General features: G+C 36.7%; 1 protein-coding gene and 1 long non-coding RNA gene across 2 annotated transcripts; one reads left to right on the forward strand and one right to left on the reverse strand.

Annotated features, from left to right (window-relative positions):
- Window positions 1-7,836: 7,836 nt before the first annotated feature.
- tgm1l2 (transglutaminase 1 like 2) lies at window positions 7,837-12,654 on the forward strand. Its single transcript, XM_056733862.1, has 14 exons — window positions 7,837-7,922; window positions 8,192-8,697; window positions 8,787-8,978; window positions 9,059-9,310; window positions 9,402-9,520; window positions 9,605-9,712; window positions 9,803-9,980; window positions 10,058-10,196; window positions 10,889-11,081; window positions 11,181-11,334; window positions 11,430-11,714; window positions 11,804-11,964; window positions 12,048-12,184; window positions 12,292-12,654. Coding segments are annotated over exons 1-14 (2,574 nt in total). The 5' UTR covers window positions 7,837-7,920; the 3' UTR covers window positions 12,440-12,654.
- LOC130409710 (uncharacterized) lies at window positions 9,811-10,756 on the reverse strand. The gene is made up of 3 exons (XR_008904885.1): window positions 10,226-10,756; window positions 10,038-10,127; window positions 9,811-9,932 (listed from the first exon to the last, which is right to left on the reverse strand). It is a non-coding gene; the product is annotated as an uncharacterized LOC130409710 (long non-coding RNA).
- Window positions 12,655-13,109: the final 455 nt, after the last annotated feature.

Here is a 13,109-nt window from a genome sequence, read left to right on the forward strand (position 1 = left end):
CTTCCATACAAGTTACATTTACAATTATCCATTTGGCAGACGCTTTTATACAAAGCGAATTACATTGCATTGTCCTATACATTTGTTTCTAAGTATGTGCAATCCCCTGGGATCAAACCCACGACCTAGCGTTGGTAACACAATGCTCTTACCACTGAGCTACAGGAAAGCTGTATATTGTACATTTATACAATAATATTTTATTTATAATGGTGAGCAAGCATTGTGTTGACATAAACTAGGACAACTTGCATCTGCTCTTCAGTTCGAGTCAGTTGGTTTGAGTAAGTCATTATGTGAAGCTCTCATTATGAGAACAATTACAGCGAGTAATACAGGCTAATTTAGATTTCGTACGTAACAATTACATGACAAAAAGATCTGACTAATATACACGTAGCTACATTAATTATCCTGAAAAATACACCTATGTCAATGTTTGATGATTCTCGACAAGAGGTCAGAACAACAAAGCAAACAAAGCAATTTTAGATGTTTCTACTGAAAATGATTAAGAGAAATATAAACAGAAACGAATGAGATCATTGTCAAAATACATGAAGAGTACGGAGAAGTAAAATGAATGTAGATTGTCGAGGTAAAATATTATGGGTTTTTGTATATTTGATGATAAATGTTTTGGTTCATATTAAGATCTTGATAATAATGACTTTTGCAGATTTGGCAAATTTGAGCTCAGTTTGAGACATTGTTGAGATATATCTTCTGAAAATCTAATGGAGACATTTGTGAGATATCTGGCTCTTTTTTTCTCAGGAGAAATAACCGTGATGTGCAAGACTTAAATTTTTGTTTGATCTCTATTTGTATTTTTCCCTATCTAAAGACTTAATTGATATCCTTTGAAATTATAATGATGACTTTAATGGAGTCATATTAGACACACATTTTCAAAATTCATGCATGTAGAAGTAATGTAAAGTGATGTCAAATGGACGCCGCACCTTTTAGGAGCAGGAGATTATTTGCAACAAATTCTTTACATAACTTTAACAAAGCGAGAGATTAAAAGAGATTGTTTAACTCTTCAAACAATACAAAGAAACACTTGAGCAGATAAGTATCTGGTAAAAAGACAACTTATGCAACGCGTTAATTATTCAGCTGAAATGATAGCCTTATTGAGATAATGATGATAATGCTTAAAAGTAGGCTGTTTCATGAATATAATGAATAAACAAATAAAGAGTAGGGGTTAGGTCTTAAGAAATAGATCTGCTATGTGAACTCCTCGGCAAGAATCTGGTAGGGGTCTACAGTGCACTCTGCAATATAAAGGGGAACAAAAAAATAGTGGAAAAAAGCTTATAGGTGAAAGAAGGTTTCTTTCATAATAAAAGATAGAAATGCAGTCCTTCTATTTGCTTAATGGTGGTTTGTTGTCTGATGTTGTGGATGCAACATCTCCTAAGCCAAATTTTCTGCTCATGATGTCATTCACGTGTATATACAGTGCTGGTGCATGATGAGAATTTTACACAAATGTCCAATAATGGATGAGTAAAATGTACCCGGTCATGTGATCTCATCAGGGCATCTTCTGCTCTGAGCTTGAGATGAGTTTTGAAATCACCATCCTGGAGGATGTTTTCAAATAAATACATTTCATTTTTTATTCTGGGATATTGAATTTAATTTAAACATTTTTCATTCAGTAGTCACACTTTTCTTATTAAATATTAATTCATTAATTTATTTATTTTGTTGGCTGGTGAAAACATTCTGCTCTGGATTTTTGCTTTATGAAAGCTGGAACGATAATGTAAATGAAAATAAATGATTTAAACAACACTGGATTTAAAAAACGACAGAATAGCTTTTATTAGATTAGTAAAAGATAACGAGAGAAATCCTACAGGTGGCGCTACTGGACAAACTTCCAAAGCTTAAAACTTATAAAACTCCATAAAACTCATTGCAATATGGTCACAAATAAATTAATATTTCCACCATATATGATAGTTATGATATTTCATTACATTTATATTTTCTATTATTTTAAATAGTAGTAGCATAACAACTAAGAGCATCCGATATAAAAGGATCCTACTATTCTGTATTCTTTCTTGTATTTAAACAGAAAATATGCAAGATGATCTTATTTCCTTAAGTGATTTTAGTTATGAAAAATTCTCAGATGAAAATATAAAGAGATGCAATTGAAAGTGTTTTTACAAACATTAAACGGAATTGGGGGAAATGACCTGCACTCCAAACCAGTGTGATATTCTTTTACATGTAGAACAAAAAAAATCTTTTTGAAATGGAAAGTACAGGACATTTTTACACAACAATTTATAGTTGCTGCATGTTTGTTATTCTCCAAAAACATTTAAACCAAAACTGAAATTGTAATATTTACTTATTTATTATTTATAGACTTTCAAAGACTTTGGTTACTATGAACTTGTGATGAAAGACAAGTGAGAAAATGCTCTTTAAAATATCTGAAACATACATCTAAAAAGTAAAAAATAATTATTCACATAGTTTATATGCATCAAAAGAACATGATTTAAAAAAAAAACATTTGAACAACAATAACAATTGTTTGAATTGGCTTAATAACAACCGAAACAATGGAATGTTGACTGGTCTGTAGTTGAACAGAGCCATTGAGAGAGAGAGTCGCGACAACAGAAGTTCAAAATTTTCATTAAGCCTTCAGATAGTTCCAGGAAGTTATGTTTTTTCTGTAATTGCTTTGTTTCTTTCATTTTTTATTCATCAAATGACTAACGTCTTTAAATGGGTTAAAAGTTTGTCACATTCTGTTCAGCCGCAGATCCATGCGTTTCAAGCAATTTCCGGGAACTATGGAGAGGATCCATGAACCTGTGAAAAAACGGTTTCACTGGAGTCAACGGAGTTGACGAAACTCTCTCTCTCAATGGTCTGGTGATGAATAGTGAGGCACTGTGTCATGCTACAAAACCTGATTTTCTGTATAGTGACAGCCCGGGACTGAAGCACTGTAGAATGATTCAGGATGGGGCAGACACAATTGACTGCATTACATCAATTATCTTATATCATTAAACATTAAGAAGTTGTTTCGGGGATTACAAAAATGCTTTACACTACATTTATCACAGAGACAGAGCTCATGAAACACTCCTTCTGTATGTTGCGCCTGTAGCTCATTGGTTACCAGCCCTGATCTTTAACTAGAATCCAACACCACCCTACATTATATTCATTGCACTGATTGAGCTCAATTAAAATAGTCTGAGAAACAAAAGGAAGAGGAAGATGACATTAGTAGTTGTATTATTTTGCAGTTAAAGTTGTCATTGATAACTCTCTTATACTGTATGTTTCTCAATGATGTTATAAGCCATTAAAAGTTAAAAACAAATCAATTAAATCAAGAAAAGGTTGTCATAGAAAAGGAAGTGCTCGATGACTGTTTTATACAATTTACACACATATATATATATATATACACATGTAACCGTCTTTATTGTAGAGGAAAGTGGGTGATTAAGGCCTAAAGTATTTTTAAGACAGAAATTGCTTTTGGCTATTTAGTTTTTGATTTACATATTTACAAGTTTTCTGTATTTTCCTTATGCTAACAATAAACCTAAGGCTGCGTAATTTATTCAGTTTGCCATGTCTTGGTTACAGCTTTAATACAATAAAATTATGTGAGTTTGTTAAATTATCAAATGCATTATAGAGATCACAAGCACAAACAGATCTATATCTGGGCTATTCAATGAATATTCTGAATTAAATTTGTTCCAGCCCTTCAAGCATAGTGTGTAAAAGAATAAATTAGCTCAGTCGGGAACTGACCTTACAGTTATGAAGTGACGCGCGTCTGTTCCATTCAGCACGAACTGCAGCAGCACAGTTTGGCGCGATTAAATTACGTAAAAGTCGATTTTCAAATTGAATTCAAATTCAAATTGGGCATTTACCTTAGAAATATATTTAAATGGTGTTTAAATATGTAATCTGCTATTTTTTGCGTGTGCTCATGTAACTTTCAGAGAACACGTGCACATACACTGTTCCTGTTTCATGTGAGAAATGAAAAAAAGCAACTGTCAAACACCCTTTGCGGCGACCCGTCAAAATAAAAGTCCGGTTTACCACAACATCCCTCTTGATTTTTACTGAGTATATTATTAACTCTAGTACACTAAGGTAAATGTACTAGTAACGATATAAAAATAGCTTTTTAAAAATTAGAACTTTTTTACTTATGTTTAAGTAGATTTAAAAACAAACAAAAATATGTTTCTATTTTTGTTTTTCCCTGTATGGTTCAACGTATCTACTGCAGGTTTTTTAATAAAGTTTATAAATAAACTTTAGTATAATGAACAATTTTTTGTGGGCAAATATTGATAAGTGATGGACGTAAAACACAGAATTCAGAAAAAACTAAACAGAAAAACAGATTTCTTATTGTTGTTATTTTACCTCATATTGCAAGCCATATCCCTCTGGCCCCCATTAAGGATTCTTTTCATAAACTGCCCCCATTACAAACTAATTGAATAGCCCTGATCTATACAGAATTGAGGTACAGACACACAGGCACACCTCACGAACTGTAATACATACACTAACCCTTTCAATAAAGTACATGGGTGAGGTCAGAATTACTAGAAAGCCACACGGTTATATCATATCATAGTCTTAAAAATCATTGTTCCTGTAATAATTTGCTGGTTTGATGAGTTCAGGTGGTCAATTTTGTGTGCTCTCCAAATTATCCTATTATTTGTTTAAAGAATGAAATCTAGATATTTTAGGTAATTTGTCTGAATTTGGATATTGATATTTAATGGGTCTTATTAGAGACAATCTCTATTTTCTGATACACCTAGGCGCAGCATGCAGCCAAGATTGGGGATGGACATCATATTGGTAACTCTTAGGGAAGCTGATTTTTTTTAATGTAAAAATGTAATTACATTGTCTTCTTTGAAATATTACAAATCAAATGGCATATATAACTGTATCATTAAATAAACTAAAACTGGGGTAGGTGACTTTTTTATTAAAGATTTGTTGTGAAATGTAAAGTGTCAAGGCCATAAAATGTACGCAAACTGTAATAAATACACTGACCCTTTCAATAAAGTACACAGGTCACAATTACTTGAAAGCTACACGGTAATATCATATTGAATTCATTGAGTCATTAAAATCATTGTTCCTGTAATAATTTGCTGGTTTGTTGAGTTCAGGTGGTCAATTTTGTGTGCTCTCAAAATTATCATATTATTTGTTTAAAGAATGAAAATCTAGATATTTTAGGTAATTTGTCTGAATTTGGACATTGAGATTTAATGGCTCTTATTAGAGACAATCTCTATTTTCTGATACACCTAGGCGGAGCATGCAGAAAAGATTGGGGATGGACATCATATTGGTAACTCTTAGGGAAGCTGATTTTTTTTTAATGTAAAAATGTAATTACATTGTCTTCTCTGAAATATTACAAATCAAATGGCACATATAACTGTATCATTAAATAAACTAAAACTGGGGTAGGTGACTTTTTTATTAAAGATTTGTTGTGAAATGTAAAGTGTCAAGGCCATAAAATGTACGCAAACTGTTATACATACACTGACCCTTTCAATAAAGTACACAGGTCACAATTACTTGAAAGCGCTACACGGTTATATCATATTAAATTCACGGAGTCTTTAAAATCATTGTTCCTGTAATAATTTGCTGGTTTGTTGAGTTCAGGTGGTCAATTTTGTGTGCTCTCCAAATTCTCATATTATTTGTTTAAAGAATGAAAATCTAGATATTTTAGGTAATTTGTCTGACTTTGGACATTGGGATTTAATGGATCTTATTAGAGACAATCTTTATTTTCTGATACACCTTATAGGATGCAGCAAAGATTGCAGCAAAGATGCAGCAAAGATTGGGGATGGACATCATATTGGTAACTCTGAGGAAAGCTGATTTTTTTATCTAAAAATTAAATGACATTGTCTTCTCTGAAATGCCACATATAACTGTATCATTAAATAAACCAGAGCAGGGGTAGGTGACTTTTTTAATAAAGATTTGTCGTGAAATGTAAAGCGTTAAGGCCATAAAATGTACGTCCAGTCATTGCAGACCTGCCAACAAATCTATTTGCATAAAGCAGTCCACCTGCTCGTTCATAAAACAAGTTTACGAAAAGCTATATTAACTATAACCACTATAAGTTTACGTTCAGTATTACTGTTGTTTTGCTTTGTACTGTTATGTTGTATCACTGGTGAATGATGTGATTGACACGGAGAAAGCTCTGAAATGAGGCCGGGACCTTTTTTATTAGACCTTGCTATTACTGCTCGAGTTGATGAAAAACCAGCTTTTCTGGTCTTTCAATTTGTTACACCTCAATTTTACTTATATTTCTGTTCATTCCAATCGACTGCGAGTCATTCTTTTTAGTAAATCACTACTACACTTAACAAAAATGGGTGTGAGTGTGCTAAGCTATATTATTATAAACAAAGAATGTGGCCATGTAGAGACATTGGCTCTGATTCACAAATGACATGAGATGGATGTCCTTCCTTACTTATACTCATCATAAAACTGTTAAAATCAATAACCTTTTGGTTGACACACTGTTTTGAGCATTTTTGGTGTGGCGATCAAAACTGGGTCACATTTCTGTGTGGATCTGGTTAAAGCCCAGACATCCAGGAAAAAACAACAACGTTTTTATAGTTAACCACTGTAAGATGAGCATAATATGGATGGAAGAATTAATAACGCAAGGAAGGAAAGTAACCAAATATTTGGGTTGTTGACTAATAAACCGCACGTGTCCTATGGTTTGACATAGCAAAACATTTGAAATAACTAATAGTAAAAGTCTCATAATAATATATTATGAATAGTTTGTTTTCTAAATTTCTGCTCTTACACCATAGGACACATAAACGATTTATTTGTAAACTAGCTGTTATTGATGTCTCTGTATCTCAATAAAACTGTTAGGGTGCAAATTCACTTAAAATGAGCACTAACAGAGATGGAATGCATAACAAGAGCAAAAGAATATATGACCCAGAATATATTAAATACAGGTTCACTTGGAGAAAGGAATACCAACTACAATAAATGTGATGAATAGCCCAAATCACTCAAGAAACGACTGTAATTTGGCATTTAAAAAATACCCAATTGCTCTATCCAGTGTCACATAAAACTGTTGATCCATCATGTTGTAGATGTTTGTGAAAATTCTGTTACTTCTGTGTGATAAAGAAATCCTTGGGAATTTAGACAACTGTTCAAAAGTTTAAGGTGTCTTGAATGAAATGTTTTTCATGATCTTAAAACCTTTTGATCTGAAGACATAAAGGACATAAAGATAGAAATAGTTCTAACTGTGCCAACATATTAATTTCTTTCATAATAAAACAAACCATTTATTTAAAATATGTGTTTTGGACAATGTTTTTTAAATGGACGTGTTTCTTGCCAATTAAAGCAAATGTTACTTGGAAAATGCTAAATATAAATATATATATATATAATATATATAATATATATATATAACCTTAAATGAGTTTCAACACCTGCTGCTCTCCTCCATCTGGAATTGTTCACAGCTCTGCCTTAAATTCAGAATAATTACATTAAGATGTTAATTTGTCTCAATAATTCTCTAAAATAGACTTCGAATTAACACGTGTGACTCACCCAGAATCCTTTCATCTCTCTCATTGAGTGGGGAAATGTCTTGAGATTCTTCAGCTATGAGATGTGGATGGGGTGGAGCTAGAGAACTGAATATATACCGGACCGCTTCAGTGAGAATTAGCACAGCGAAAGAAGAGCATCTTCCAGCAAGGGTAAAACTACTCTGAAAACACAGACACTCGTCAAAAACAACAATCAAGCAAAACCAACATGTAAGTATTCAACTCTGACTGGTTTATACAGCACAAATGAAGAATATTTGAAAAACCTTTTTTTAAAGATTTTTATCCAAAATAGGAAAGTATCTTCAAAAGATTTTTGGAAACACATGATAAAATTATTTTACTGTACATTGTTTATGTAAGAGACTTCATGAATAGTTAACCAAGAAAAATAATACAGAATAATGTAAGATTGCACTTGCCATTTACAGTCTATTTTCATTTATTCTCTATCAATCTCTCTCTTTCTTTTTTCATAGGATGCCTTTTGTGCCAAAGTGCCCATTCAACAACGTCTGCACCGTTGGACGCTTCCCAACCGTGAAGCTGCTGGCTGGCGACTGCCGTAAAACAGCATGCGGCACATCCGTTTGTGCAACACCTTGCGCCAACCCTTGCGTGAACCCCTGTACTAACCCCACCGTAAACCCATACAACATGCCTTGGGGAAACCCTTGGGTTAACCCATATGCCACCTCCTACTCTAACCCATGTGTGAATCCGTGCGCAAACCCATGTGCCAACCCCTGTGCCTATCCTTATGCAAACCCGTGTGCCAACCCTTGTGCTAATCCTTGTGTAAACCCGTGTGCCAACCCTTGTGCTAATCCTTGTGTAAACCCGTGTGCCAACCCTTGTGCTAATCCTTGTGTAAACCCCTGCTCTAACCCGTGCAACTATCCATGCCGTGAATACAACTCCAAGGAAGTTGTCATCAGAGATTGTGCCGATGACTGCTTAACCAAGAAAGTATGCGGAGGTGATGGTAAGTGTCGACTGCACTGCATGATGGGAAAAATAGATGGTCTTTGATGACTATGTTCTTATAATGCATTTGGTATTTTCTGCTCCTAGATCTTACCCTTCGGGTGTGTAAGGTCGACCTCCTCAAGTGCAGGACTGGACAGAATCGACTGGAGCATCGCACCAACTGTTTTCTGGACGAGAATCTCATCATCCGCAGAGGACAGTGTTTCAATATGTGGATCGATCTGTCACGGCCATTTAATCCAACCTGTGACCAACTTCACCTGGAGCTGAAACTCGGTCAGTTTTTATCCCCATCATGCATCACATGAAAATGATAAAAAATGGACACACTGCTATATCTTGTTTTTGTTTTGCAGGCCACGTCCCATCAATCCGGGACGGCACCTATGTGATCATTCCTTTAGTGAGCGAGTTCAAGAAAAACTGCTGGGGGGTCAAGATTGTCGAACAGGGCCAAAACCGAATCAAACTGTGTGTTAACTCGGTTCCAGGTGCCTGTGTGGGACGTTACACACTCAATGTTGTGACGAACTGTCAGGGGGGCAGATACACTTCACCGTGCGTCCCTGACAATGACATCTATATGCTGTTCAACCCTTGGTGTAAAGGTATGAAAGCATGAGAAAATGTAATGGACAGTGTGGGTGTTTACGGGGAAAACAATAGTGCTGACTGACTGATACATACGCTGCTTCACAGAGGACTGTGTGTACCTGGAAGATGACTCTGAGAGAGCCGAGTACGTGCTGAGTGACATGGGCAGAATCTACTATGGAACCAAGCAACAGATTGGCTGCAAAACATGGAACTTTGGCCAAGTAAGATTCACAAAACAAACACTCAAAAAAACACGTTTCAGCTAAAAGGAAACATTTCTTGATCATTTTCTTTCCCATTTTTAGTTTGAAGAGGGAATCTTAGGTGCCTGTTTGTATGTGTTGGAGAAGAGTTGTACCCCTTGCTCAGGATGGGGAAACCCCATTACCATCTCCAGAGTTGTATCTGACATGGTGAGGTCTACATTTCCTCACTCTGATGTCAAAAGGCATCACAAACCCACAGTACAACTAACCAGCGTTTCATCCAACTTTCCTTCACAGGTTATTGCCAACAAAGAATGCGGTGTGTTGATGGGTAACTGGTCCAGCTGCTATGGAGGTGGAATTGCTCCTACAGCCTGGTGTGGCAGTGCTCCCATTCTGAAACAGTACTACAAATGTGGAGGAGTGCCTGTCAAATACGGACAAAGCGTGGCCTTCGCTGGAGTCACTAACACAAGTAAGGGATTCTGCACAAAATGAGAACGTGATGAAATATGCAGTAAAGTGTACTTACGTGTTTTTGTCACCCTCTAGTGATGAGATGCTTGGGCATTCCCTGTCGTCCCGTCTCCAACTTCCTGTCTGCTCACGACACTGACGTCTCCTTGACAACAGACATTTATTTAGATGAGAAATTCCAGCCGATCGATCACCTGAACCGGGATTCAGTCTGGTAAGATCGTGATTTTATTGTGGCATTACCAATATAGCCTCAAGAGTTTCATAGTCATGTTCAGGTTAAAGCAGTCAGTTACAATCAGTTCAGTTAGACCGTTAAAAAAGATGGACGACGTGTCTTTATTCACTTCAACGCTATAAAAATGTAGCCCAATAGCCGATGACGTCATTTTGAGCCGTAGTAAAGGGGAGGTGGAGCCCCGCCCACTCAATCGTAAACGAAGAAATCATCTTACCACCACGCCGCTTTTTAAAACATAACTATCTAAAACCAAACTTATTAGGAAATGTTAAATTTGAACATTCATCCGCGTGATTAGAAATAACTCAAATGTTTTTTTTGTTCTCTAGCGGCTTTTTAGTTTGGAGTGTACCCCGTTAGTTTACATGTGGAGTTTATTAACTATATAGTACATCCATGCCACCTGGGGGCGCTCAGGACCACTGCACCACAGATAATCTAGCAGCCTGTCAGCCACGAACATAAAGAATTATAAATAAATAAAGACACAAACATACATGTAAAAAGACAAGTAAACATGAAGACAAACGTGTGCAAGGTATGAAAAGAAGTATGTGCAAAGTTATACAATTATAATGGAAGCTGCGCGGTCTAGACTTGTCTGTATAAAGATAATTATCGTATCAGTTGCATTTGTGGTGTTACAAAACACATTTAAACTATAGGAACTACCACGTGTGGAATGAGGCCTGGATGACCCGTTCAGACCTGCCGTGTGGCTTTGGAGGTTGGCAGGTGGTGGATTCCACTCCTCAGTTGACCAGTAATGGCTTCTATCGTTGCGGCCCCACGGCTGTCGCAGCCCTCCGCAGCGGCCAGGTCTTCCTGAAGCATGACGCTCCCTTCCTGTTCGCTGAGGTATGTTTGTTCCTTACTCTTTCGTGATTCATAAATCTGTTTATATTTGGCTGGCAGACACAAAACATGTAAAACCTTTTTTTTTACTTTGACCGTTAGGTGAACAACGATAGAGTCTACTGGCAGAGGAAATGCAATGGAACCTTTGGTGTTGTTCATCTTGAAAAGGATGTTGTGGGTCACTGCATCAGCACCAAGGCTGTCGGCTCAGATCAGCGTGTAGATATCACAAACCTCTACAAGCACGCTAAAGGTGAAATTATACACATATGCCACTAAAACACACCCTATAACAAACAGCCATGCTTTATAATGAACCTCATCACCCCTTCTCTGTGCATCCATCAGGCACCGAGGAAAGGTGCGCTGCTTTGGAGACGGCCTGCCGCTACGGCGCTAAACGATGCGCATATCAGCTGCCGTGCCCTGAGGATGTTGCCGTTAAAGTCACCATGCAGGGAGACGGGCCATGCATTGGCAAGGATGCCGTGCTTTGCATCAATCTGAAAAACAAATGCAACTCACCTCGTACCCTCACCCTCCACAGCAAAGCAGCGGCCATGTACCACACCGGAGTCCACAGGGCTTTCTTGAAGAAGGACCAGACATGCTTTGAGCTGAAGGCCTCTGAATGTAAGAAACTAATAAAAATTCAAATTTCATGAAAAATATCTACCTGGTAAAGTGCAGTTTAGGAAACCTTATTTCTTGCCCCACTATAGGCAAGACTCTGGAATGGACCCTGCGTTATGACGAGTACAAGGAACACCTGTTGGACCACGCTCCTCTGACACTCCATCTCATTGGACACGTGGAACAAACTAAACAAGTTGTGGCCACCCAGTTCCACTTCAGGCTGCGTACACCGGACCTGGTTCTCGCTGTGAGTTTGTGATTTGGATCTCCTGTATTGTAAGGTGAAGGTATTGTATTTTATTAATGAACTTTGTTTGTGATTCTTTTCAGCCTGCATGTGATGCCATAATGGGCAAGGAGGTGCCAGTTAAGGTGACTTTCCAGAACCCGTTGCATTGTCCCTTGAGGAATGCTGTGTTCCGTTTTGAGGGTCTGGGAATGAAGCATGCCAGAACTGTTTCTTATGGGTAAGCGGATATTTTGTTATTTCAGACGAATATGAATAAGTAATAGAAATGGTTTTACACTATGCCACGATCGCTGGTATAAAATCATTACTTTCAATTTTTCTCAGTGAAATCGCAAGCCAAGGCACAGTGTGCCTGACGGAGAAATTCGTCGCCAATCGATGTGGCCCTCAGAAACTTCTGGCATCCCTCGACTGTCCTCAGCTCACTCAGGTGCACGGATGTGCCAACATCATCGTCAAGCCACAATGTTAAAGCAACCAACCAGCCAGCCGCAAGAAACGAACAATCTTTTTCTTTTAAAATTGCATTTTGGGGAGCAGAACTTGTGTTATAATCATCTTAATCTACTTTCATGTTTTCTTTAGTTGTTGGATTTTATCAAGCCAATCATTTACTTATTTGATTCAAATTTTCTGGTAATGGTAATTCTGTCCTCTGTGTTGCCTCAGCTCTAATAAAAGATTTCAAGCATACTAAATCATGTGTCGGTTTGTCATTTGCAAAACAATATTTAAAGAAAGAAATTATTTCGAAAGATAAATTATTTGCACTAAGATAAAGTACATAAAAACGAATGAAGACTAAAATGCTGGACATCACAACATTAACAAAACCGTTTGGCGGGACTGCAAGTTCTGAAAAACTGGCCACTTGTTTAAAATGTTGGTAAACAACAAACCATCTCAGTCTCTTTCAAATCAAGCTGTCATAAAGGGATAGTTCACCCCAAAATTATAATTCTGTCATCATTTACTTACGCTCAGGTTATTCCAAACCTGCATAAATTTGTTTCTTCCAATGAACACAGAGAAAGATATTTGGAAGAATATTAGCAATTTTCAGTTCTGGGACATCATCCACGACAAAAGTAGGAATAAAACATACGAAATGACATAATATGAAGAATTTAGGAAAACAAACA

This window comes from Triplophysa dalaica, chromosome 20 (assembly GCF_015846415.1).
Source record: "Triplophysa dalaica isolate WHDGS20190420 chromosome 20, ASM1584641v1, whole genome shotgun sequence".
NCBI lineage: Eukaryota > Metazoa > Chordata > Actinopteri > Cypriniformes > Nemacheilidae > Triplophysa > Triplophysa dalaica.

Coding starts and splice junctions, on each gene's coding strand:
- tgm1l2 (XM_056733862.1), top strand. Junction 8,698..8,786: donor GAAAGTATGCGGAGGTGATG/GTAAGTGTCGAC, acceptor TTCTGCTCCTAG/ATCTTACCCTTCGGGTGTGT. Junction 9,981..10,057: donor CGCTGGAGTCACTAACACAA/GTAAGGGATTCT, acceptor GTCACCCTCTAG/TGATGAGATGCTTGGGCATT.